Source organism: Lichenostomus cassidix, chromosome 14 (assembly GCF_008360975.1).
Source record: "Lichenostomus cassidix isolate B80296 chromosome 14, HeHo_3.0, whole genome shotgun sequence".
Lineage (NCBI taxonomy): Eukaryota > Metazoa > Chordata > Aves > Passeriformes > Meliphagidae > Lichenostomus > Lichenostomus cassidix.
In genome coordinates this window covers 11,049,618-11,075,679 of record NC_139495.1, presented here as the reverse complement: position 1 = coordinate 11,075,679, position 26,062 = coordinate 11,049,618, and the positions used below count along the sequence as shown (strand labels likewise).

The 26,062-nt window shown below is 45.3% G+C and overlaps 3 protein-coding genes across 7 annotated transcripts in view; 1 reads left to right on the top strand and 2 right to left on the bottom strand.

The window, feature by feature from the left end:
• Positions 1-752: 752 nt before the first annotated feature.
• Positions 753-3,190, bottom strand: TMEM186 (transmembrane protein 186). Of its 4 annotated transcripts, none has more exons than XM_085074897.1 (2): positions 3,092-3,190; positions 753-1,679 (listed from the first exon to the last, which is right to left on the bottom strand). In XM_085074897.1, exons 1-2 carry the CDS (start codon positions 3,098-3,100, stop codon positions 942-944), a joined length of 747 nt encoding a protein of 248 aa, XP_084931023.1. In that variant the 5' UTR covers positions 3,101-3,190; the 3' UTR covers positions 753-941. The 4 variants fall into 4 exon arrangements, with proteins under 4 accessions (XP_084931023.1, XP_084931022.1, XP_084931024.1 ...); XM_085074896.1 differs by having other exon boundaries at positions 3,080-3,103; XM_085074898.1 differs by lacking the exon at positions 3,092-3,190 and adding an exon at positions 2,432-2,700.
• On the top strand, positions 3,096-9,726 carry PMM2 (phosphomannomutase 2). The gene is made up of 8 exons (XM_085074895.1): positions 3,096-3,251; positions 3,437-3,548; positions 4,489-4,565; positions 5,144-5,235; positions 5,922-6,021; positions 6,484-6,559; positions 7,676-7,791; positions 8,611-9,726. The coding sequence occupies exons 1-8, from the start codon at positions 3,099-3,101 to the stop codon at positions 8,713-8,715; spliced, it is 831 nt and encodes a 276-aa protein (XP_084931021.1). The 5' UTR covers positions 3,096-3,098; the 3' UTR covers positions 8,716-9,726.
• A 264-nt stretch (positions 9,727-9,990) lies between these two features.
• The window catches only part of CARHSP1 (calcium regulated heat stable protein 1), a 32,399-nt gene continuing 16,327 nt past the window's right edge, over positions 9,991-26,062 (bottom strand). For both annotated transcript variants that reach the window (XM_085074900.1, XM_085074901.1), the window contains exons 2-4: positions 25,552-25,744; positions 22,790-22,912; positions 9,991-11,668 (exon numbers count right to left, since the gene is read on the bottom strand). In XM_085074900.1, coding sequence (XP_084931026.1) covers positions 11,506-11,668; positions 22,790-22,912; positions 25,552-25,724 — 459 coding nt within the window. In that variant the 5' untranslated portion in view covers positions 25,725-25,744 and the 3' untranslated portion in view covers positions 9,991-11,505. The remainder of the gene's footprint in view (positions 11,669-22,789; positions 22,913-25,551; positions 25,745-26,062) is intronic.

Here is a 26,062-nt window from a genome sequence, read left to right as displayed (position 1 = left end):
CCAGTTTCAAACAAAGTATGAACTAGAAGAGTGGTGTAAGGAGTTACCTTGCTTCTGACAATTCAAAAAACATGGTAGATGTTACAGGTGATAGGTTTGGTTCTTTCTTGGGTTTAAATTCCTCATTTCTGAGGTTTTGGAAAAGGATGGGTCATACCAGTACCATGGAATACAACCACAGTCCTTCATAGACACAGGTGCTGCTTTTCCTATTCCAATGGAGAAGCAGTTTCTGGAAGAGGCTCCTGAAACATTGTCCCACCTTTAACTTAGCCTTACAGCTGAGCTGCCAGTGTCTCTTGCAGCACACACCCTTGTTCTGCCCAGTCCCACTCCCATCCTGGAGGATCCCCCTGAGGCCAGAAGACCCCACACACCTCCCACAGCATTTCACACCTCCTTCCCAGTTCCCTCAATTGCATTAACACATGAGTATGTCCCTCTCCGACATTCAGCTGTACTCACATACGGATGTACTAGACCAGCTTTAATTTCCAGAGGCTTCCCAGCCAACCTGAAACTGGCTAAAAGCAACACTGGGTTAGAAGTGAGGATGCTCTGGCAGCTCTTGCAGTTAATTTCAAGAGTTTGTTCATGTTTCATAACAACTAAAGAGGCCAACTCAAACAAACAGCCAGGGTCAGCCCCAGCAATTCAGTCTCCTATGGCACATTCCAAGGAGGACAGCTCAGACCTGGAATGCTGTGACATTACTGAATCTGATGTGGAACAGATGCTCCTCACACCATACACAAGCTGCAAGACCTTTAATCCAGCAGGCTGTTCTTCACCACTGGGACTTTCTACACTGGGTGCACTGACAGCAGGCTTTGCACAGGAAAAGGACAGAGACGTGTAATTTGGTAAACTACTTAAACCTGATGGAACAATAAGCACAATGAACACACAACATGGAAAATCACTGAAAATGAGCTGCTGTGTCACACAAGTTCTCCAAATATTTGAGCGAACTTCTCTTTGTCTACAATCTGGCCATACTTAATCGTAAAATACAAAGTGTCTGTACTGTTATACCGTTTGAACTGGAGAAGTAACTCCTCCTTGCTATCTCCAACTTCATCCAAAGTCACCACTGTGTCTATGGGACAGTAAATGTCATTCCGTCTTCCCCAAAATGTCAAGTGGGCCACTCTGACCGTTTGGCCAGTTTCACTTAAGTAGATGAATCCAATAATTCTTCTGAAAAAGTAGCTCATCCCATACAACATTACCCCAGCAAAGACAGCAATGCCACTTGTATAGAAGAGGATATTCTCAGACACCTGGCCCTGCAGGTAGAGGTAGCAGATGGGAGGCAGCATGACCACGGAGGTGGCAGTCTGCAACAGCTTCAGCCTGGACAGCACCCTGCAGTACCTTATTCCTGGGAACCTGTAGACCAGTTTGAACTCTTCTGTCCTGCCATCCACAGCCTTCTGTTGGACCACAGCAGCAGGGGCTGAATGGGACAGACACACAGATGGCTTTCGTGGTCTCCTGAGGTAATTACTGACACCATGAACTCGCTGGGTTTGTGACTGCAAACACTCCCACGAACCAAAAATCCAGGGCAGGTGAGCATCTTCCCTTCTCCATGACCTTGTCCAGAGCTCCTTCTGTAGACATCTCCCAAAAGCTGGTGCCATGCAGACTTTAGTCCTAACAGTGCAGAGCCAAGCCTGCAAGGAAAGATTCCCACCAGTCATCACTTAAGTCCTCTTTAAAACTCAATCAGTGAGCTCAGTTGGTCCCTCGGGTACCTACAGAGAGTAAAGCACAAGCCCCAGCTCACTGTAACCTTAAACCAGTGTTCTGATGGGAAACCGGTGTTTGTGCTCGCATCTCTCCCTGCAGAGGAAGGGGGAAAGCACTTTTGCTAACACTGCTGGTATCAGTCAGCTGGTAGAAATATGAGGCAGACACAGCAGTAAAGGGGAAAAAGGGTATTTCCCTCGGTATTGAATAGCATCTCAGGTGCACATTCTTCAAAGGTGAAACACACTGAGATACACACCCTGCATAACATGTATACAATTTTATGGACCACACAAATTAGCATATTTACCTAAAATCCCCCAGTAAGAAACTTAATAGATGAAGTAATTGTTTCTCTACTCTAATTAAGCCCCCCCTCCTAAATGAGGCTAGAGTCCAGTTTACAAAATATGTTCCAGAGAACAGGCTTCATCCAAGGTTGGAGCCTCTAGTTCTGAGACAGTATAGAGCTCTTACAGCCTCCTACTGTGAATGTTTGCTCTTCCTGCTTTGCAAAACCCCTAAACTAAGCTAAATATTAGACTACAAAAATTACAAGTATGTGGAGCTAAGGTACACTGAGTGTATAACGGGTAGAGAGAATGGGAAAAAGTATAAAAATGCATAAAAAAGGTATAGAAAAGACAAAAAATCATCAGGCATCACAGTGACCGACCCTTGTACACCCCCTGCCTCTCGCTGAGCAATATCACAGTGAAAGCTGCTGCTACCCGGTGAAATCGGCAACTTGTTAAACAACCACTTAAACAGCCATTTTAGGGAAACAAGAAAAAAAAGCGGACTAAGCACGGTAAAGAGGAGGAGAGGGCACGCAGGAAATAGGGAGCAGACACCAGGAACGTGCAGAACCGAGGGGAAAAGCAGGAGAATTCCCGAGCTGCCCGTGCCGTGCTGCAACACACGGGGCTGTGGAGGAGCCCCAGCGAGCGGCCCGGCACGGGACAGAGACCGGCAGGGACACGGGGAAGGGGATGGGGAACGGGAATGGGGAGCGGCTCACCCCGGGATAGAGACAGGGAAAGAAAAGGGAAAGGGGAGAGGGAGAAGGAAGGGAGTGGGAAGCGGCCTTACCCGGGATAGAGACAGGGAAGGAAAAGGGGAAGGGGATGGGGAAAGTGACAAGGAAAGGAACGGGGAGAGGCCCGCCCCGGGATAGAGTCAGGGAAAGAAGGGAAAGGAGACGGAGAAAAGGAAGAAAGAAAGGAATGAGGAGAGGCCCGCCCCGGGATAGAGACGGGGAGAGAAAAGGGGAAGGGAAAGAGACGAGGAAAAGGGAGAAGGAAGGGAATGGGGAATAACCCACCCCAGCCCTCACCGCCGCCATGGCCCCGCCGCCTCAGCGCGCATGCGCTATGCCCTTCCCGCGCGCGGCCCGCCGGGAGGGAGGGAGGGCAGCACTGGGCGCTGCCATGGCGCCGCCGCCCTCAGCGCTCTGCCTGTTCGACGTGGATGGCACCCTGACGGGCCCGCGGCAGGCGAGTGCGGGACGGGGAGCGGGGCGGAGCGGAGCGGATCGCACACCCGCCCGTGCGGACCGGCGTGTGCCGCATGGCGCTGAGCGTGCGGCGTAGAGCCCCGCGCGGTGTGCGGGCTGTGCTGAGTGCCGCGGGATGCCGGCGCGGGGCTCGGGCAAACCTGACGGCTCTCTTTTGGACCCCAGAAAATCTCGGCGGAGATGGCGGCGTTCGTGCAGCGGCTGCGGCAGAAGGTGAAGGTGGGAGTGGTGGGAGGCTCGGACTTCGGCAAGATCCGCGAGCAGCTGGGCGAGGACGGTAAGGGCTGCGCTGATGCAATCCCAGGGGAGCCGGGAAGGGTAAATGGAGGTTAAACCCCATTCATTCTCCTCCTCCTCCTCCTCTGCTTTCCCCGGCGGTGTTGTGTTGCACCCAGGCTGTGGGGAGCTGCTTACCGGCAGTGGAAACTGCAGCCTGTTTGCACTGTATCACTATCACCTCGGTGTCACATTGAGAGATTGCTGCTAATGCTGAAATCCTGCCTCGGTGACAGAGTCTTGGGATGGCTTTGTCACACTGCTGTTCGCTGTGGAATCGTGTGTGTGACTTACACGTGTGAACATATCCCTCAAGGACCTGCTTTTGCTCACTGTGAGGTTATGATTCAGCGATGGATTCTTGCCTTAGCCTTTATTTTTAATTATCTTTACTTAATTGATGCTACTTATAGCCTTCTGTAAATTCCAGACAACTCAGAACGTGTTTGGCTTCCAAGTGCTCTCCAGTAAGCCACGTCAGCTTGTGGTGTGAGTCTCGCAGCTCACAGACATCTACTGGCGATTGGTAACATTGAGGAAACAAATGTTACCGATAGTGATTGGTAACATTGAGGAAACAAACCTAAAAGGGCAGTATTTGACTTGCTCTCTAGCCAGGCTGTGTGCCAGGGTTTGCAGTATTTGAGGTGTTTGGTCATTTCTTTACATTTAATGCAAAGAGTCATGTTTGCAGGCAGGGAAGAGCCTCTAAGCAAAACTACAAGTAACTCAAACAAATGGCTTCATGTGGTTTTGGGTGTGTGTATATCTTAGTGAGAAATGGGACTAGCATTAATCTTGTGCTTGATGCTATGCTGCTGAAACTTTCATGCTTTAGGAGCTAATGTTTGCTGTATTTTAACCTATTTAACATATAAGACAATTCTGCATTAAAACATACAGTGGATATGATCAGTTACTGTCCTTTTGCTTGTTTGCAGTGATTGAAAAATATGACTACGTGTTTCCAGAAAACGGCCTGGTAGCATACAAAGATGGGAAGTTCTTGAGCAAGCAGGTAAGTGTGACATTTCCAATGATCGGAAAAATAAATTTTCTAAACAAGATTTTGATTTGTTGCTACAGTGCAGTCCTCTGTAATCACCCTTCCAAAGGCCAGAAGGCTGCTTTTTCCATGTGTTGCTCCTCTTAATGGATTATTCATTTGGCTTGTAATGTTTAACATAAGTAATGGAGAGTAAACATTTTTAAAAGAGATCCTGGCTGAATTTGCTGCCTTGACCAGTGGTTCCAGTTTACTGCAGGAACAAGCTCCCATTTCTTCATGCTTGGCTATAGCAGATGTTAAGTGCAGCTTTTTGTTGAAGGCTGCTGCCTGTGGCCCACAGTTTCTTTCTGAAGCAGGTACAAGTAGAGATCATATTAAAAGACAGTTTGGTGTTATAAAGTAAATTTAAAAAATGAGAGCCTTTAGTTAGTACCATGTGTGCATCAGCTGATGTGACTGATTGAAGGCATGTTTGTTTCTCTGTGGTATTAACCATGCCTGATTACCCCATGTCTGTGTTCTCCATGTGACTTGCTTTTAGAATCTCAGATTCTGGACCCTTGGTTGAATGGTGTTTGTTTTGTTAGAGCATTCAGGGCCACCTGGGCGAGGAAATCCTTCAAGACATCATCAACTACTGCCTGAGTTACATTGCAAAGCTTAAACTGCCAAAGAAGAGGTAAGTGCACACAAACATCTCAGTGTGGCCATGTTCTCCAGTGTTAAATTTCAGGATGTAAAGCTCAGCTCAGGGTGCTCAGAAAAAAAATGAGTAACTTGTGCTTAGGGAGCAACACTGTGTGTGTGTGAAACAGAGCTCCATCCATGCACACAAAGATAAGTTCCCAGCAGGAGCACAGGATTTGAAATACTGATTCAGCATTTTTATGTCAGAGGGAGGGAGATTCAGTTTTGAGCTAGGAGTGTTCCCTTGACATGTTTGGAATTCAGCAGCATAATATTTTCCAGAGGTGAGAAGTACAGCCAGACCAGCTCTGTGTTTCAGTGCTCCAGACACTGAAATGCACCACGTGAGGCAGGGCAGGACACTGCACACATTGCTGTGAATTTTGCAGCTTCACCCCAAAACTGACAGCATGGCCTCTCAGGCTCTGAGGATTGGGTTACTGGGATGCTCCAGTCACACTTGGAAAAGCAAATCATACTTTTAAAAGCCAGTGAGGATGATGTCAAGGTTGGCAGATTCAAACTCCAAACGCCTTGTTGCCAGAGGTATCTACATGTTTGGGGTTTATGCATACAATGAGACAGCTGATTCCCACTGCCTTTAGAAATAAATGGACATTTATTGTGATATTTAGTGTTTCCAGCAATTTTCCGTCTCGCCAATCAATTCTCTTGCAGAGGCACTTTCATCGAGTTCCGAAATGGGATGTTAAATGTGTCCCCCATTGGAAGGAGCTGCAGCCAGGAAGAACGACTTGAGTTCTATGAATTTGATAAAGTGAGTTACAGCTCTTGAAACATACCCAGCTTTCCTGGAGGAGGCAGTTATGGCCAGGTTACAATTTTTAAAAAACTTCTCTACCTTGTGCCATTTTTTTTCATTTATACGCTTTCCATGTAGTTTAACTAACTTCTTCATTCACACCCCAGGAAATACACAGTAGGTTTTTTGTTGCAATAGTTAATGATCATTGCTTGCAGAAGGGTGGGTTTGGCTCATGGTTTTAATCCAACATCCAGAGTACTGAACATCCTGCTTCTACACACAGGGTTCCTGGAAAACCCTGTCCTAGATAAAGCCATACTTTCTTGGTGTGCTCTTTAGTGTAGTAGCCTGTGTCCATTCAAGACATTAAAACTATTATTTTTTGGGTATTTTTGAGGTGGTTTGGGGTTATTTTTTCGTTGACAAATAAACACAGCATGTAACTGATGTTTGGTTTTGTTTTTTCCTTAACAGAAGGAGCATATAAGAGAGAAATTTGTAGCTGATTTACAAAAAGAATTCGCAGGCAAAGGCCTCACATTTTGTATAGGTAATACTTTACAAATGTCATTTAAAACATCCAATTAATTTAAATTTCATTTTAGTCATATTCTCTTATGGCTGTGACATCCCATCTCGTTTGTGTGACAGGTCTCTATGGGGGTGGTTGCAAGCAAGACTGAGCCTCTTTTTCCTCTCAGGCTTTTATTGGGACATTTTAATTGAAATCCATCAACAAAGAGAACTTCATTTCTTGTCATCTGTTCATTGTCCTTTAATGTCAGTTGTGTGACTGGTTCTGCTCATTTTGGAACACACTACATGCTTCAGATTAGTCAGAGTTGTTTCTGTGAATCAGTTTTGATCAGAACCACTCCCTCAGTGCTGTTCCAGTTGCCCTTGGTTCTTCAGCTATACCTGCATTGTGTGGGAGGAACAAAAGAGTCCAAAAGCAAGTGCAAGCTTAAGCAAAAAATTGATGAGGGGGAATTAATTTTTCCTGCATTTTTTTCTTTTTTACCTTCTCCCCTAACACATTACCACATTCCTACCTTTTATTATTTTTCAGAATTGAAAAGCATGGTTGCCATTGGTGCTGAAGCACTAAGGCAAAAGTGATGTAGGTTCCCTGAAGCATGTTGTAAATACCTTTAAGACACCTGCTTCCATTGGGAATGCAGCTGTTAGGTATTGGTGAAGGCCAAGGTTTGGAGCTGGAACAGTTGCTGTCCTGTTAGGGTGTGTTAAAAAGGCTGATTTCCTCACTTTTCTGCTCGGAAAGCCTTAGAAAGTCTTTTGCCTGTGATTTTATGGTTGTTCATACACCAGTGTGTATATACTGTGGCTGTGTTCAGCTGTGTCCTTTCTTTCTAAAAGTAAAGAGCTTAAATGTGATTCTTTTTAAAATATTTACTTGGAGAGCAGTGAGTATTTGGGAAGGTGCTCAGGCTTTCATATTTGTTGAGTGGATAAATAATCTGTGAATCACAACTGCAATAACTGATACCCTACAAAACACTTTCTGTACTTGCAGGACTTAACTTACAACATTTCTGTTAAGCTCCTCCTACCTAAAATCTTACCCAGTTGAGTTTCTTTTTCACTTCCTCTCCCTTCAGAAATATGTTCTTAAAGTCAAACAAGTCTTGGTTCCTCTCTCTCCTAGGAGGCCAGATAAGCATTGATATATTCCCAGATGGCTGGGATAAGAGGTACTGCCTAGGAATTGTTGCCAAGGATGGATACAAGACTATTTACTTCTTTGGAGACAAGACTATGCCAGTGAGTATATTAGTTTGTTATATTAATTTCAGAGCTGCTGTTTTTAAACCACAAGGACTGCAGGTTCTAACCTTACAATCTTAATCCTGACAAAAACTGAAGTCAGGATATAAACACATGTCCATGTTCACATGGCTGCAGTTGTGAAGTTTTCCTCCTGTTTCCTGAAGTGAATACAGGGCTTTTGACTTAACAGAGGTTGTTTTGAAGTTGAATTTCTGTAATTCTGTTAGGTGACATGTCTGTGTGAAACTGATTGTGCTCTTTGGTTAGTCTAGATTGATGCTTCTTGTTGGCTGGTGTTTATTAAACATAATTATTTCCCAATGAATTGAATACTGTGCCTTTGCTCACCACTCTGTCTCCACCCTAAAAAAGGCTTAGTTTTAAAAGAACTCACAGTTAAAAAACTCTTAAGCTACAAAGAACTTTATAAATTTTAAAAGGTGAAGCTTTGTAGGAAAAATACAAGCTTGAAATTAAAGGGTTTTTCCCCTGACATCAGCTGCAAAAGTAATCAGCTATCCCTCAGGCAGAGACTTTACAGACAATTCATTTCAAACCCTCTAAGTGGCAGTGCAGCATTTCCAGAGTGTAGAAGTACTGAGAGCTGATGCTGCCCCAGTGAAAGCAGTGTGGCACACAGAAATCTGGGAGTGAAGCTGTGGATTTGGGGCTTCTGTGGGAATGCTGTTGTTCCCTGAGCCTCATCACTGCAGGCCCTTGGAAGAAGTCCATTCTTTCCCTGTTTTCCTTTATCTGTCCCTTTTTATGACCATCCTTTATGTTAAATAAAATTAAATCCTCTTCTGCTTCCAGGGAGGGAATGACTATGAAATTTTCATGGACTCCAGAACAGAAGGCCACAGTGTCACATCCCCACAGGATACAAGAAGAATCTGTGAAGAGCTATTTTTTAAATAAAAGACTTTTAGGATTCACACTTCCAAGACGGTTAAAACAGCAACATAACTTGAAACATCATTTTAATTTGGTATTGTTTTTTTATAATTGGTAATGAATAGCAGGTGCTTTGCAGGTCAGTCATTACTGAAGGGAAATGTTTTAATTGAAGACTCTTACTGACTGGGGGACCACAGCACCATGTTTTCAGTTTCCAGTCACATAAGTACTGTGTTTTCTTTTTTTTTCATTGTGGGGTTTGGGTTGATTTATATTTTGGGTTGGTTTTTAAGATACCTAAAAACCTCCTTAACTAATTAATTACAGTTATGGGGGGAAGGGGAGACATAATCTGCTTCTAGTTGATTTATGATCTTGAAATTGGCCTGCAAAGCTTTATTCCTAATTTTTTATGTTGAAGCTACTTTTTAAAAGATGGACTTTTTAGTTGATTTTTTAAAAATACTTACCATGTGCTATATGAATTTACATGAATTATAAAACAGTTGTGATTTTATTATCTAAAACTGGAAGATGAGTAGAAGGGACAGGTTTTATTTCTTCCTTGGAGGGGGCAGATGGAACTGAGCCAGCAGTCCCTGACTACCACCCTGGGAAAGCTGGGCTGGCTGGTGCCAAAGTTCCCTCCTCAGGATGGGTGTGGTGCCAAGGCACAGTCAGGTCACAGTACCTACACTCTTTGCAGATCAAATACCAAAAAATCATTTTTAAAATTAATTAAAATAACTTAATCACATTTGCAAAATGTGTTTCTGCCACTTTCTGATAATATTCTGAATCTTGGTTAAGGCATTAAGGGTAGGTGAGATTTTTAGCACTACGAAAATGACCTAAATTATGTTTCTATTAAAATTCAAGTTAATGCCTGACACTGTTAACTGTTAGTATTACTTTTCTCATCTAGCATTAGGAAAGTAATCTTGATTTAGTAAAGGAGAATAAAATATCATTTTATCATGAAAAAATACTGTTTCAATTTGTCATTTTGGCAAATAAAATACTTAAAGCAGACCTGTTTCATGCTGCCTTTCTGTACAAAGCAATGGGTGACTTGAGTCTTTCCAATTCCAGGTTCATGTGATACTTGCACAGTTAAAAAGCAGAGAAAACAATCTTTGTGTGCCAACCAAAATCCCCAAAAGAGCTCACAAAAAAAGGAGAGCTGTAATGCACCTCATGCACCAAAATTATTTTGTCTTCTAACATCCTTTTCATGTATGTCCTTCCATAGGGTAATTCCTGTTTAAATGGGAGCAGACTGAAAACACATTAAAGCACTGTAATGGTTGCATTTATTGTAAAGAAAGCAGGGTGTGATATTCCAACAAGCTGCACAGTGATAAACCCACCACTACCAAGGCTTATGGGTCATAAAAAACAAAACCAAACCCAAACCCCACTACACCATGGTGTAACACAGGTACAGCTAGGAAAACAAGCCAGCACAGCAGCCCTGACCCCACACCCTGTGCTGTCCCCATGTCCCACCTGGGAACAGATCAGCTGTTGTGAAAGGCTCAGGACATGACAGTGAGCACCTCTTGGTGAAGCTCCAAATACACAACTGAAGCTACACTGTTCCATACAACTAACAAGAGTTGTGCTTTTTTTTTTTGCTTTTTTTTGTTTTTTTTTATTTGCAAAGTCAATAAAAATCCACTGTTAGGAACATAATAGAGAAAAATGCTTCATTTGAAAAAAAAAATGTGGAAGGCAAATAGGAACAAAACCAATTTAGTAGCACTATACAACTACATGAGGAGTCTGGGGAAGGGTGACAATCACATCCTACCAAGCGAGTTCTCCAGGTAAACAGATGCAGAATCTACTTCACTGTGACAGCTGAGCCTGTAACTCACCCACATTGAACACAATCACCTGCTGTGCAGCAGTGCAGTGTCCTGCCTGCCCCTGGCACACCATGGCACTCAGCTGGATGCAGTCTAGAAGGCAAATCTTCAGCCTTGTCAGAATTCAGACACAGAGGCTACAAAGTATCCACTATTCTACAGTTTTCTACCACTCACCTTGAAGCAAATTTAAATTTGGGATGGGATTTTTTTTTTTTTTTTAATACTGGCCTATAAAATCTGTTGCTAATCAACCATCAAGGCACCTAAGTAAATTCACAAACTATCCCAGCTTTGCCACCACAGCAGTTTCCACAGCTGTGCAGCCACTCCATGGGCAGTGGTGCAGCTGACGGGCACTGCAGCATAACCACCTGATGGAGATTTCCCACCCTGTGGCAGCTGCTCAGTTTGTGAACTTCCCTCCATGAGGAAAACAAATCAGCAATGAACACCTCTCTCTCTCCAGCCAAGGCGTTCAGGCACTGGTGTCAGCAATAAAGGAGCTGCAGCCCCGAGGGAGAGCAGCCCAGGGGAGCACAGGGCTCACACAACACCCAGCTCTCAGAGCTGTGCCTCTGCTCGACCCCCTGCACTACAAGAGCTCTCCTGGAAACCTCTCCCTGCTTCCCCTGGGCATTTCCTGCAATCAGTTCACAAGATAAAAGAAAACCCAAACCTCCCCTCCTCCACCAAGCACACAAACTAGGTCTCTTTAAATACATTTTTTGTAAACACATTACGCTAGATTTTTTTTTTCATTAGCATTTGAATTGCCTTTTTTTGTTGTTTTGTTGTTTTTTTTTTAAATCAGGCCAGCTGTAAAAAAACAGTGATTTTGGCCTGCTTCTGCTTTATTGACAATGCAGTATTTCCTCACGCACAATACTCTTCAGCCAGGTCCCTGCAGCCAGCAGCAGCCACGTCTCCAGGGGACACCTCAGGAGCTGATGACATGGCCAGACCACGTCTCGTGCTTGGTGCCAGGGGCCAGGTGAGTGATCACCACCTCCACTGCCTGCAGCTTCTCATTCTTGGGAGGGATGGTGCACATCTTGTAGGTGACCTCGTCGCCTGCCACGGGAACGTACTCGCCTTCAATGCTGGGAAGGGAAGCTCCAGTTAGTCAGGAATCACATAAACACACTTTCTTTTCTGCAGCTTGTTGAAATTTGTGTCATGATTGTTATTTTAGATGCTCAAAGTACTTCAGGGTTTTTATAGAGCCTGGCATCTGGCAAGGTTGCTGGTTTTGGTTGTCTTGCAGTGAAATCCTATGAAAATACTATAAATAGCACTGTCACCCAAAAAAAAAAAAACAACCAACCAACAAAAATAGTACAAAATACAAAAAAAATTTAAAAACCACAGAAATACCCATGCTAATATGCCTTGAAGAACAGTCAGGTGGGCCCAGGCTGGGCCTGTGAACTGTGCACCAACACCTCACTTGCAACAGCACTAGAGGGCAGGGCTGACACTGGCTGCCACTTACTTTGGGGATTTGGTTTGTAAACTAAAGAAAGTTGATCTCTTTTTTATTCTCCTTTTTTTCCCCTTTCTCACTTAAGCTTTTGAAGTTTGAAGTGGGTTTTTTTCCCCTTTTTTCTTAAAAAGAATTGTACCACATAATGGCAAGGTTTTACCTTTAGGTTACTCCACCATAACACAGTTTACAGTATGAAGAAAAAAAAAAAAAAAAGGAGCACAAGCTAGATATGGCATCAAATATTTCAAAATGACTTGCTGTGAGAATAGAGAGCTCTGCCATCCTGGTGTGTTAACCTGCAGGAATGCTCAGCCAGCATTCAGGGAGATTTCCTACCTGGCCTCCCCCAGAGGGGTGGAAGACCTGCACTGTGCATTTGCTGCTGCACAGGAGTCCATGGAATCGGTGGGAGATGCCAAAAGGGCTTCACCTTCTGTTCAGAACAAGGTGCTGATGAAACAGAGAACTGCAAAGTGGAACAGCTTTCCTCACCTCCACCCCTGTGCTTGAGAGCAGAGCTCTGCAATAAAATTCCCAGCAAGTGCCAGTGAAGGCTGGCAGAGATTCCTCCATCCTGCCTTGCTGTGAGGCTCTGCCAGTACAGAAGATGTTACTTCACCTTTCTTTAAATATATCTACACCAGTCCATGCTCACCTTCCCCTGCCCTGACAGCCTAGGCTCTGGATTTCTCATTGTTTGAAGGTTTTCCGTGGCTCTCAGCCCTATCTGTATTTGGGAACAGATAAACACTGATAACAAATCCTACTAGATGCCTAACTGGTGTGACTTGCTTGTGAACTCCTGGTACACTGGAGGTAAGACAGGTTCAGGAAAGAAAAAAATAAGTGGTCTAGGCCAGAAGTTTCCTTTGCACCACTGAGTGTGTTATTTGCCCTCTCAGAGAGCACACTGGGAGCAGGCTCACACCACCCAGGAATTCTGTTGAGAGCAGGGATCTCACATATTAGCAGTGCCCTTTATAGCCACACTCATCTTGTGACCCATTATTCTTAGGGCTTTTCTATGGCAGGAAAGGCTGGCAGGACCGATAGGTAAACACACTGGTGCTTACTGCCAGCTCTGACCTCTCAGCAGAGTTTGCTTCTCCCCACAGCTCTGCAAAACTTCAGCTTCATCTCCAGCACTGCCTTCTCCCCAGCCTTCCCCCTTGGAGGGCTCCTGTCTGATTCCTGCAGTGCCAGTGCTGCTCAGGGAGCTCAGCTCCCAGGCTGTGCTGAAGCAGGAGCACCCCATACCAGGGACAGGACAGAGTAACCAGGTATGTTCTGGGGAGGCTAAAAGTGACCCATAAATCAGAACTTCACCCATGGGAAATTCAAAAGAAAAGTCATTGTTTGCAAACTGATTGTATCAACACGATATTGAAAATGCTCCTGTATCTAAACACGAATCTAAAACCTGCTAGGAGGAGTTAAAGGCATTCCCAAGGCCTGAAATGCATGTCCTTCAAACTTTATTTCCCTGGAAATACCTGCACTCCAGAGCTGCCTGTGACTGTGGCAATCAGACCCACAAGGGCATGTCCTAAGCTGAACCCTTCAGAGCAGTGCCTGGGAAAATGGGAGTAAATTGAAGGCAGAAGAAATATTTACAGAAAAATCAAGATAAAGGCTCCTTCATCAGACCTGACAGCCCTTTCCAACCCACGCAGGCTGATCCAGCTGACCTTTAGCTACTTCCAGCATCTCCAGGCCATGCTGTCAGCCCAGCCCTGTGTCACACTGGACAGGACCCATTCAAGCTCCCACATCTGACCTTTGTTGTGGCTGTCCTCTCCAGTTACTGCCTCCCTTTACACCCCACTTCCCCCAGTCCCAACAGGTTTAAGATCCTTTCAGGTGTGAAGGGATTGCACACCCAATCCTTATGGGCCTTTCAAGAGCAGAAACCAATTTCCCTTTTCTAGTGCCAAAGGGATTTGCTACCAAAGACCCAGAAGTTCACCCTGACTTTGAAACAGCAGATTTGCAGCAAGGATGTACTGGAGCCTGATGAGGGGACATGGAGCCCCAAGAAGAGACACAGGAAAGGGTCAAACCACAAGTGAAAATAAGAATTGAATACAAAAAAAAATGACATCATCTTTCTTACTTGAACCTGTTGAATCTTGAGGAACCTCGATCCTTTGTTGCCAAAAATATTGTTGCCATAGAGCTAAACCCACACTACCACGAGCAGTAACTCCCAACACAACCCCTGCAGGATGTCAGTCCCACCTCAGCCCTGGAAGGCAGCACAGCACAGCTTTATCCTCACCAGAGAACACGAGCTGTGCAAAGCACCGTGAGCAGAAACATCCCCAGCCTGGGTGTGATGAGCACAGACCATGCAAGGCCAAGCAGAAAACCTGCACTGACTCAGCTCAGGGGGGAGCTGAGCCATCAAGTGACCCCTGGAACAAGGCACAGGGACACAGCTCTGTCCAGAGGAGCACCAGGAACAGCTGTGGGCAGTGTCCCAGGGAGCACAGGCACAGCAGAAATGGGGGACAGGACCTCCAGCAGCATCTCCCCTTGGCACTGCCTTGGCCCTGCAGGGAGCAGAACACACATCACTGCTGTGTGTTCAAACAAAACAGATGCCCTGCCCAGGAAGGGATCTCAGGTTTGGCTGAAACTTTTTTTTTAACAAACAGGAACCTTACACATTTTTTTTAAAAGCTCCTGTAAAACAGGATGAGCCACGGTTAGTCAAACAAACGTCTGAAATCTGCAAAAGTAGGTAGAAGTGGTTAATGCAAAAGGAAAGTGGATTCACAGCCTCCTGAAGCACCAATACACGTTTTAGGCTCATGAAAAACGGAGATAAAGTAGGTACCACTTGAATCTTCAAAATCAAGTGAGGAAGAAGTACAGCTTGAGCATTAAAAAAGATGGGTGTTTTGTTGGGGTATGTTTTGTTTAAATTTTAAATATGAATATGTCTCTGGACAGGTTCTGGTATGATGTGTGTTGCAGGTACACTGGGAACAAAGTGCTTCTGGTTTTCCAAGAAATTAAGGACAATTGGACCAGCACACACACACACAGAATATGCCTCATGTAAAACCCCCTGCAGCCAGGGAGAGGAGAAGCAAAGGGCCAGACTGCAGGACACACTCAGCTGTCACTGAAAGCCACCACATCCCTCAGCCCCTGGCAGGTGACTGCTTGGGGCATTGTCTATGCAGCCCCTGGTCTGGGAAGGCAAAGAGAAAAACAAAATATTTGTTGACCCACATTTCTTATGCTGAATCATGAGGTTAAATCCTCATGTTCCTTCTACCAAACAGATCAGATTATCCCCAAAATCTGCACAGCCCTAAGCACTACCCAGAAAGGTGCACTTTTCTCTGCTAGAAAGCATTTCTCGCAGGGCTGAGCATTATGCTGACAGCATCAGATCCTCTCTTGGGTTCATTACTTATCCAAGCTGACACTACAAGTGACTGGAGCTTGTGACAAAAACGTCATTCAACCCCAGCACAGCTCCATCTGATCCCGAGTTTGTTGTCTTCCCTTGCTGGTTGAGGTGACCCCAGCCCACCAAGGCCAGGTCTGTCCTTTGCACAGCTCTGTAGAAAGGCTGTAGCCACACAAACATCTCCAATTTCATTTTCTGCTTTTAGCCTTTAAACTTTTCTCCCACAGATCAGACATTCTCTTCTCTCCTGCAGCTTTGTGATCAGGTTATCCTTGGTGCCTAACAAATATGAGGTCATTAACTCATTGACCCCATGAAAAGCAAGAGGACAAAAGTCCTGGTGTGCAGCCTGAGCAGAGCTGTGAGTGAGCAGTGTCCCCTGAGCAGTGTTTGCCCACCCAGAGCTGCTCCTGGCACAGACACACACCGACTCCAGCACTGCTATCACTACCTTTGATGCTTGGAAGCAAACAAACAACAGCCAGGCTGTGCAGTGCTTCTGCTGGCGTCAAGAAAGAGCAATATGATGGCACTAGAGAGGGGGTGAGATGGTGGCACTGAAGGCAGAGCCCTACACAGAGCTGGGGAAGATCCTCCAGCAGCAGTGCCTTAAGCACTGGGCAGGAAGTGACCTGGAAAAGATCAGAGTAAACAGAGCTCTTGGAACAGAGTCAGCCTACAGCAGACATTCTGTAAACAGTGGAAGTTACCTGGAAAATTTGGTAAAGGAAGTTTAACATGGACTTTTTTGATGTTACATACTGATTAAATAATTTTAGATCTGTATCTTTTACCCTAAATATATATTAAAAGTTGATCTAGAGGAAGGTGGAGATTTCCACTGCTATTTGAGATATTGGAGTGCACCTTCAATTTAAAATAATGAATATCTGCATACCCAGGAATCTTAAGACACCTCAACAACTTCAAATTCAAGCTAAAAATAGGAAATGCTTCCCTGATGTTAGAGTCAGAGTGAGACACAATAGAGTGAGTTTTAGATTATCCAGCAACTCCCATTTCCCAGCTCAGCGCCAGTCTGGTGTGGAGGAGCATTTTATCCTGCACTATTTTTAGGAAACTGGGAGGTTATTAGGAAATTACCTAAATAAGGAATGTTCTAGTTCTTCCTTCTCACAGCTGCTATTCATATTCCAGGGCTCTAGTTAAACCTCTTGGGACAAAGACTAAGTCACATGGAAACGTTTTGGAACAAGAGTTTTCAGTGATTTCTGAGCCCTGCTGGACTCCAAGCTGCCATGGATCACTCCAGGGAGCACTTCATGGATCACTGGGCTCTGTTACCTCATGGGCTTCTTAAAGTTCATTTAACACCTCAACTTACATCTTGAGAAATCCATGGCTTTTTAAACAGCAAGACATGACAGAATAATGAACCACTGTGAGTTACTAATCCCAGTAGTTCTCTACTGGTCTTGGTGTTTGAATCCCCATTTGGGGATAGTTATGGCTCCATAGCTTCTATCCATGTTCTATACATTTCCAAACTCCTCTCGAGAAGGACCTGGAATTCTGCTGCCTTGCCTTTCTGCCCCAGATAATCCAGAAATTAGAAAGCTCAGATTTGGCTTCCCAGCACTCCAGAGCAGCTGGTTGCAGTCATCAGAAATAGTTTTTCTGGTAGTTCACAGAAAAAGCAGAGAGGCCAGAGAAGTTCATTCTCTGAGCTCAGATTCAGCTCTCAGATCATTAGAATTATCAGTTAATTTCCAACCCACATTGCTCCACTCCACCAGAGGAACAGCACCACAGAGAAGCCAGGAGATGTGGCATTACTGCTTTGCATTAAACAGTGATCTGGCAGAAAATCAGAGGGAAGAAAGGAGCATGAAAAGCTGATCTCTCCATGGACACAAATAGCTCAGAGGCAGCTCCTCAGTGCAGCAGGGACATGTCTGGGCTCTCCCTGCAGGGAGATGCAGCTGACAGAACATCTCCAGCACAGCCAGCAGCTGGAATGCAGCAGCAGAATGGGACCATCCCCACCAGGGAGCCCAGCAAGAGCCCCCAGATGTTCAGTACTGCTGAGTTACAGGCACTGGAGGCAAAACCTGAGATCACAACACACAAGTAAAGCACAGCAAACCCAGCATGTCCCCAGGGAGCCAGGCGTGCTGTGTGTCAGTGTCCCTGGGGGAAGCACAGCATCAATTCTCCAGAGCCAGGTCAGGAAGCCAGCCTGAAGGACAGCCTGAAGGCCTCTCTGCAATGCAGCATTTTCCCCTTCAGAGCCAAGCACTGGCAAACTGCAGAGAACCCACAAGTACTGCATGGTTTTTTCTGTTTCATTAAATATGCTGCTTTCGCAAAATAAAATCTTTTAAAATACCAAGAGTGTAGTCATTCATCTGTCACTGCTCTCTGCTGAGCCACCTCCTTGCCTTGCCCTTGCAGGTACAGAGGCTTGAGGCCAAATCCCACACCAATGCAGAAGCCTGGAGCACAAGCCAATGTCCATCCTGTGCTCACTCCCAAATGCACTGGGGAAGCAGGAGAGTGGGTGCAGTGCTCTAACACACAACACTTGATCTGCTGCTACAGGTTTCCCCCCCAGCTCTGTACAGGTGTCTGTGCAGCTGGCAGGGGACATCAGCAGCCAGCACTGCAGGGAGCTCCTGCCTGCTCTCTGGAAACATCCCACAGCTCCAGCTGGAGCAGCCAGAGAGTGAACCAGAGGCCACCAGTGCTGCTGAGTGTCAGTGCCAGCCACAGCAGGGACAGTCTGGGAGAGCTGACTGACCCAGTGTGGAACACGAGCCAAGCAGGTGATGTACAGGAGGATGCAGCTCTCACACTGATGCTGTAACACCACCAGCACTTTTGTGGACAGTAAGGATCACTTTACAGCCTGGTAGAAATGAAAGCATTACCAGCATATGTCACTATTAAAAAGTATAATTATGGGCTTTTAAAAAATTTCACTCCAGGCAAATGGGTTTGCCTTTGCTTCCTGCTGTCCAGAGATGTTATCTGGAATTACCATCTCAGCAACTCCTCTGCCTCCATGCTTGCCAGCTAGGGCTCTACTTTCACTACAGCAAGCACATTTTGTATTCCTTCTAGAGAATGGTGAAGTATGAATCTGAGAAAAACACAACCTCATCACACCCAAAGAGCCATGACATTTTCCTAGCACCACTGTTTGTACCAACTAGAGAGCTGTCTCCAGTGAGCACAAGGAAGGAGTCACTTGTACCCAATCAGAGAAAAAGGAGAAGTGGCTCCACACAAGTGTTATCAAACACCAGAACAAATCATCTCTGCAGCCTTCAGAGCCATGCATTAAAACAAAGCCAGGCAGACAAAAAGCACCTTTCAAATCTGTCCAACACTATAAAGCAGCTTTGTTGCAAGTTCCACTCATAAACCATCCATGTGTGCACATTCGTGTACAGATACACAGAAAATTTTGCAGACACCAAGTGAAGCTTTTGAATGCCACACATATTTGACTTGATTTTTGGGCTAATGCTCACTTATAGAAAGGAAATGCCATCCTCAGTGTTATTATATTACAAAAAATAAAGAAATCTATAGGAAACAGGCATCCCAGCTTATGGAAGACATTTTCACTAAAGTGTAACCTCACAGCTCCTCAAAGCTTAGGTAAGAAAATAATTTAATTCCTCAAATTAAATGTTTATGTTGAAAATCATATTAATCTGCAAGATAGGCAGCTGCTCCCAGTGCTTAAAACCTTCACTAATCATCACAGCTTAGAGATGAACACAGAGGAACAGCCTATCTTGTTGAATCCAAACTGGCAGAACCATTTTATCCAAGAATCCTGAAATCCCAGCTTTTGGGGAGAACTGACTCGGGAGAAACAATCTGCTTTCATTTCATGATGCCTATACCACACTGAGACAGTGAACAGGCTAACATCTCTCTCACATTCAGATTTAACTGAATAAATAGGTAGGAAAGAATCACTTGATAAACATAAGGAGGATCTCAAAACTCCCACTCTGCAAACCAGAGTCACTGGAGTCCCCTGAGCCACAGGCCTGGTTACAGAATGCTGCTGCAGAAAGCAATTCCCATTAATAAGGAGCAATCTACCAAATTCACTGGGAAATAAACTGAAATGAAAGGCATTAGTAATTCATCCTTCCAGTGTTGCCTTGCATCAGAATTAAGGCAGTGATACCATCACCCTCCAGCACTAAAAGCTGTTTCAAACAACTCAAATATACTCAGAGTAATTAAAGAACACAATGTGCTGAAACCTCCAGTACTTCAATAATAGCACTTTTCACTAACAGGTTGAGGCAGAAACATCAGCTATTTTTGAACTGAAGCTCTGAGACAGTACCTACACATGAAACACTTAAAACAGCAGCCCATGCCTGGTGCAATAGAAAAAGTGCTGTTGACTTCAAGAGAGAAGAATTGACCTAGAGGAGTTGTAAAAACACAAAACACTTCAGTCCTACAAAATCCATACGAACTAACCTTGCTAAGATGTTTCTGAAAGAGCAAGGCAAAGAGTCTTTGAATTTGAAATAATTTCTTCTTGAAGGAGAAAGGCATCGTTTGCCTGCTGTGGAGATGGGAGAAGTGCAGGGCTATATGGAAAGCCAAGTCAGTTAAAGCCCAGGAAGGACTCAGAGGCAGGGCTGCTCTGGCAGGAGGAGATCACCCAGGGAGGCAGTGGATCCTCAGCACTGGAATTGCCAGCTGTGAGCTGTGCAGAGCATCTGCCAGGAAGGCACAGGTGGGTGGGGTAGAGGAGATCCCCTCCAACCTTCTGTGTTGAAGAGCAAACTTGGAAGAGCATGGAATCCTGCAGAGCAGCACATGGAGAGTGCTCCTGGTGGAGCATTGGGCTGGAATGACACAGAAATGGCTGAAAACAGAGCCAGGCTGGCCCAGGGTGGGCACTGGGCTGTGAGCTGGGCAGCCAGGGAGCTCAAAGCCCCTCACCCTACCCACAGAGCAGCTCTGCCCCTCCCAGCCCTCCTCTGCTCCAGCTCTCCCACACCAGGGTGGAGCAAGGGCCCAGCAGGGTGAGGCTGGCACAGCAGAGAACCTCCTGCCCAGCAAAACAAACACTGGAAACACCTCCCCAAGTGTGGCTGCCCATAAACCTTTACAGCCCTGCTGATGTTCCCTGGTGCTCCAGGATGGAGGGGGTGGCTGGTAGGGCAGCACAACACATTCAGGGCACAGCTACTCAAATTTAGCTTATTGATGCTCCCAGTCAGAGCGTTTTGAGAGCAGATGGGATCAATGTGCCAGCAGCACAGCCCACAAGAGGGGACTCCTGTCACAGAGGGGCTCTCACACTGAGCACCAGAAATCACAGCAGACAAGATTATTTTCATCGTGTCACTTGGGATTTCAGCACAGGAGACATATGGGAGCCTGAAACGTGGAAAACCATCAGTGGGGTTTCTGCTGGAGGGGAATTGAGGGCAGGAACACCTCGTGCACCCAGAATCACCCAGAATCACCCAGAATCCGAATTGGGCTGTAGGATGGGAACCTGGAAGAGCAGCTCACATTTTGTACAAACAAAACAGCAACCCCAATCAAAAAGTCATCCCCAGGGTTTTAAGAGGATTAATTTCACATAACTGAAGAAAATGTTACTGGACTAATTGGAAGAGAAAATGTACAGAAAAAAAAAAACAGGACCGAAAATAGACAGTTCTTTAAAAGGAATTCATTAGAAGGCTGAAAATTCATGTTTCTGTGAGAAGGCTGTTGTAACCAAACCCCTGCTGATCAGTAACTGTATAGGTCAGACTAGATGTTCACAGTCAAATTTTTTAAATTGTGACATAGGAAACGCTATTTTTAAGTTATTCAGGAAATGTGGAGAAATTGTGCATTTGCATTAGACAAAAGAGAAAGGAGATATTTAATGACACTTCCTTGGGCTGAACACAAGTCAGACCACTGAGCCTTTCTGCACCCAGGAGCCCTGCAAAGCTTTGGTTTGTCAATGCCCATGGAGCAGTGACATTCCAGAAAGCGGGAGGAAAGCCAAGTGCTCCTTCTCCAAGGACACATGATACACACAGAACCAGGAAACACAGCTGGAGCAGCCTGAGTAGGTTTGGTAAGGCTTTTGTTGACTTACCACTGCATAACCACTCTGAACAACAAATTATACAGCTCTCAATACTGTGAACAATAGGTAGGATAAAACTGGTGATAGATCTAGAAAAGGTTACTGGAGAAAAAATATTGAGGAGCCTTAACACACAATGCCAGAGAGCAACAGCCCCAGCGCTGGCCAACATCTCAATCCAGGAACAAATATAAAAATTGCCCATTAAACCTTGCAGGTTAGCCAAGCAATAAACACCAAGGACAGAACAGGCCTGGGGTGTGCTCAGGATTCCTGGGCAGGAATTCCAGAGCCTGTCCCAGTGGAATTGTGCTGCTGTGCAACAAAACCAGAATTTGCTCACCCAAGAATTAGGAATTCAGACACAGCTGTTGGAATGCCAGGCTGTATGTGGGACTGCACCAAACTTTGACACTGAAAAGGATGCTGAGGTCAGAGCAGGTAAGCAACTCGGCAAAGACTGGGGATAAAGGGCTAATGCGATTATGGGATGTACAGAAAGAGAAGCAGAGCAGGACTCTGGAGGAGATTTTATCTTCTTACACTGAAAGTATGTGTACAGTGTACAGTCTTAAAATTATAGCTAAATTCTTTAGTCTCTAAGTGTGCTGCAAAGACTGGTTTAGACTGGAGAAAAATTCTCAGCAAGGGACTTAAAAAGCTTTATCTGCTTAGTTTATCAAAAGGTAAATTCAGAGGGGGTGGTTCTCAGTGTGTTGAGGACAAAAAAGGCTGAAGTGCTAATGAACCCTTTAACAGAGAATGCTTTAACTATAAACTGCTCACAACCTAAGCTAGATAAATTCAAGGAAGTAATAAAGAGTGACTTTTCTCAACAGTAAAGGCAATTAACCTTTAGCTTAATAATGGTACAAGCAGTGCAAAGTAAAAGTAGTGAATTTTCAGTGTTATAAATCTTTACATTAAAACTAGACACTATGTAGAGTATTTCCTTCAGGTGAATGCAAGTGTCTGGGCAAAACTGGGTAGCTTATTCTAAGAGATTTAAGGATCATCTTCTAGTTTTTAACTCAACAGATTTATAATAATACAGGAAAATAAACAGCATAATCTATTGCCGCCTGTAACATCTGCATAACCACTTTGTGCTGAGGTAAGGGCGACAGATTATAAACCCATCTTGTGTCTGACAGGTGAAGAGCGTTCAGCAGTGAAGGCAAAGCAGAGCCTTGGCCCCAGTGAGGACTCACTCTGAGATGTGCACGAAGATGTCAGCCCCTCCGTCGGCAGGGGTGATGAAGCCGTGGCCCTTGGAGCGGCAGAAGCACTTGCAGACCCCTTTGTAGATTGGCCCCTCGGAGGCTCTCACCGTGCTGCGGGAGGAAGCACAGAGCAGGTCACACTCTGGGGACACAGAGCACACGGGCACAGCAGCCAAACCCTCCCTCCTGGTGAGCACATCCCTCTGCAGCAGCTGCTCGGTGCTCACTGCACACATTTTGCCTGGGGCCTTTTGAAGGGACACAGATAAAGGTGTTTGTTGGCACTAGAGTGCATCAGTTCCCATCTCGAATTCAGCTGCTCCATCACTGTGCCCAGTTTTCCTCCAGACACCATAATGTCAGAACCTTCTACCTCTGATGAGTTTGGGAGTACCAGTGTGCACCTCCTGAGCGTTGTGCCCTCCCAAATTTCACAGCAAGTGTGAAGCCCAGCTGTAGTGCCTAACAGCAAGATTTGTGTCTGAACTCCTCCTCTACTATCTCAGGACCTGTATTTTGAAATGAGACACATCTGCAGAACCACCTTTAGGTGGTTGCCATCAAGGAAAATTACTCTCCTGAGCTATGACCTGTCCTGAAAACTGTGTGGTTAAATCCTTTCCTCCATCAAATGCACTGAGTGCAACCCTCAGGGATCCAAACTCATTCAAGCACTTCCATTAATGAAACCAGCTGGTTTCACACATTATGGGGTTTACTCTGAGCAGTTACTAGATCTGAACCTTCCTCATGCCATGAGTATCCATAGGTTGCTTCCATGTTAGGAGAGGATTTTGGTGCAATTCTTCACCCACAGTGCCTGTGCTGCCATTTTGTTACATGTCTTATGGCAATATGGACATCACTGTCCCAAATGTTTAAATTTTACTGAAGTCTAAATAGAATTGTTAAGAAAAAAAAATAGTAACAGCTCTGTTCCTTAAATCAAACTAACAATAAAGAAGTACAGTTGAATGTGCTAAAGAAAGAAATCTCCATTAAATCTCTTCATTTCCAGCTCTATAAAGCTGTCAACACACCTGACCCCACAAGTGCTTGTTACACAGAAAAGCACTCACTGTCCTAAACAAGCCATTAAAGTTGAAATTGCGTCTTTCAAAGAGATAAGGCTCCGTGGGGGATGAGGCCCCCCACTTCCAGTGAACCAAAATTAAATAATCCCTCTGAATAATAAGCCAGTGCCTGTCACATTCATCTCTTTATACAACTGCTCACCTAGAGCTCCTCTTGTTTAAAGAGGACACACACACAAAAAAATCTGGAGCTATTTTGATTTTCAGGACAAACAAATACAGCAAGATTCCTACACTAATTAATGATTAAAGAACTGTGGAAGCCAAATAACAAATTCTTTCTTTTGGTAAGAACCAGACTAAGATTATCAGCTGAGAAGACTTACAAAGAGTTCATTATTAACACAGCACTGAGACAAGCTAGCTTGGACTTGCTTTTCAAGGGCAACCCCAATTATTAAGTCAATTACGTTCCTTTCAGCAATCTGCTTCCATCAGGAAGTTTAGGGCATTTGAAGGCTTTTGGAACCGACAACATATAAATTTTCTTGGGCTGCTCTTCTCTTTTGCCTCATTTTGATTTCAGAAGTAATAATGTGAAGCATCAGTGAGATTGTTATTATTTAAATCCGCATTGATAACTCTGGAAGAGAAGAGAAGAGCTGGATACCACTGCAAGTAGCAAAAGGGAAAAGCTCACCAAGCAGATGAAGTGGCCCAAAGAAGCTGGCTGTGGGGCTGAGATCTGACTGCCACAGCGTTCACTCAGCACTGCCAGACCTCCCTTACACAGAAATAAAAGGCTGTGCTAGCAGCTCACATTATCCTCTGATTCAAAGGCTGGGGGGTGAACAAAGAAGCCCATGTTGCCTTCTGCAGGTCATTCCCTCCCTGGGAGGTCCATCACAGGCACTGGGAATCCTTTGCCATGGCCAAACCTTGCAGCACCATCCTCTGCTGCTGCCCTGGGGAGTCCCCTTGTGTCCCCTTGGGCTCCCAGGAGGCTGCCCAGCACCACAGGGCCCCACCAAAGCTATGGGAAGGCAGCTCTGCTGGAGATCACTACCTCAAATAACTGCAAACAGCAACAAATCTTATCTCATTCCATGGAAAACCTCATAAAAACACCTTAGAGGAGGAGAGCAGGGCTCTCACCCTGATAACCAGCATTTGCCTTTACAGGTCTGTTTGAGCAATCCTAAAATGGATATGAAAGCTGAAGAAGAAAAGGAAACAATGAAACATCTTCCTCTGAAAAATGATAGAATTTCCCTAAAATGTTACCTAGATGACGTTAGCACTGGTGTCAGGAGTAAAAGAACTAAAACTTCCAGTGAGGTCTGGTCCAGTACTTCAGGGGAAAGGAGAAACCATGCCAAAAAGAAATCTGGATCTGATAAGGAAACACCAACAGGAACTGGTCCTGAGAGCCACAACCTACCGTCTGAAGTGAAGCAAAGCTTCAGACAAGATGTTTTGAAAAATCTTGGTGTATTTTCCCCCTCCCTCTAAAACTCTATCCTTAAAGAGTCAAGAGGCTTTGAACACTAAAACAGCATTGAAAAAACAGAGGATACTTGGAGCAAAAGCCTAAAGGCATCAGAACTTGTTGGAGAAGGGTAACACACCAAAGCATCCTCAGCTCCAAACACCCCTCCTTCCCCCAGCTGCCTGCTCAGCAGGGGCTCTGGGGAGGGCAGGACTGGCAGTACTCACGCCGAGAAGGTCCTGGTGCGGCGGGTGGGCAGCGGGCTGGGGATGAGGTAGCCCCGCATGGGCGATGGCGAGCGCTCCCGCGGCCGGCGGCTCTCGGGCAGGTGGAGCGAGCTGGGCGACGGGGGAGAGCCAGGGGACTGCTGAGAGGCGGAGGAAGTGGGCTCAGCAGACATTCCTGAGGCCTGGGAAGAGCCTGGAGAAAGGAAGAGAAGTGATTTAGCCCCAAACGGGAATTGTCATGAGAGGCGCAAATTCTTGCGATGCTGATTTGGTAAGAATATGAGTCACTTCCTGCACACTGTTGAACCGAAAGCTCCTGCTCTGTATCAGTGAGTTCATGTTTTGTAAAGTTTATTTATTTTTAAATGTCACAACTTTTGCCAGCTGTACTAGGAGGCTGCACTGCAAACAGATTACTCCACAATGAACGTGTTTGCTCACTCCTGCCTCACTCACAGGCACAGCTCTCGAGGTACAGCTGAGCCCCAACAACCTCCCTGACTGATGGGCT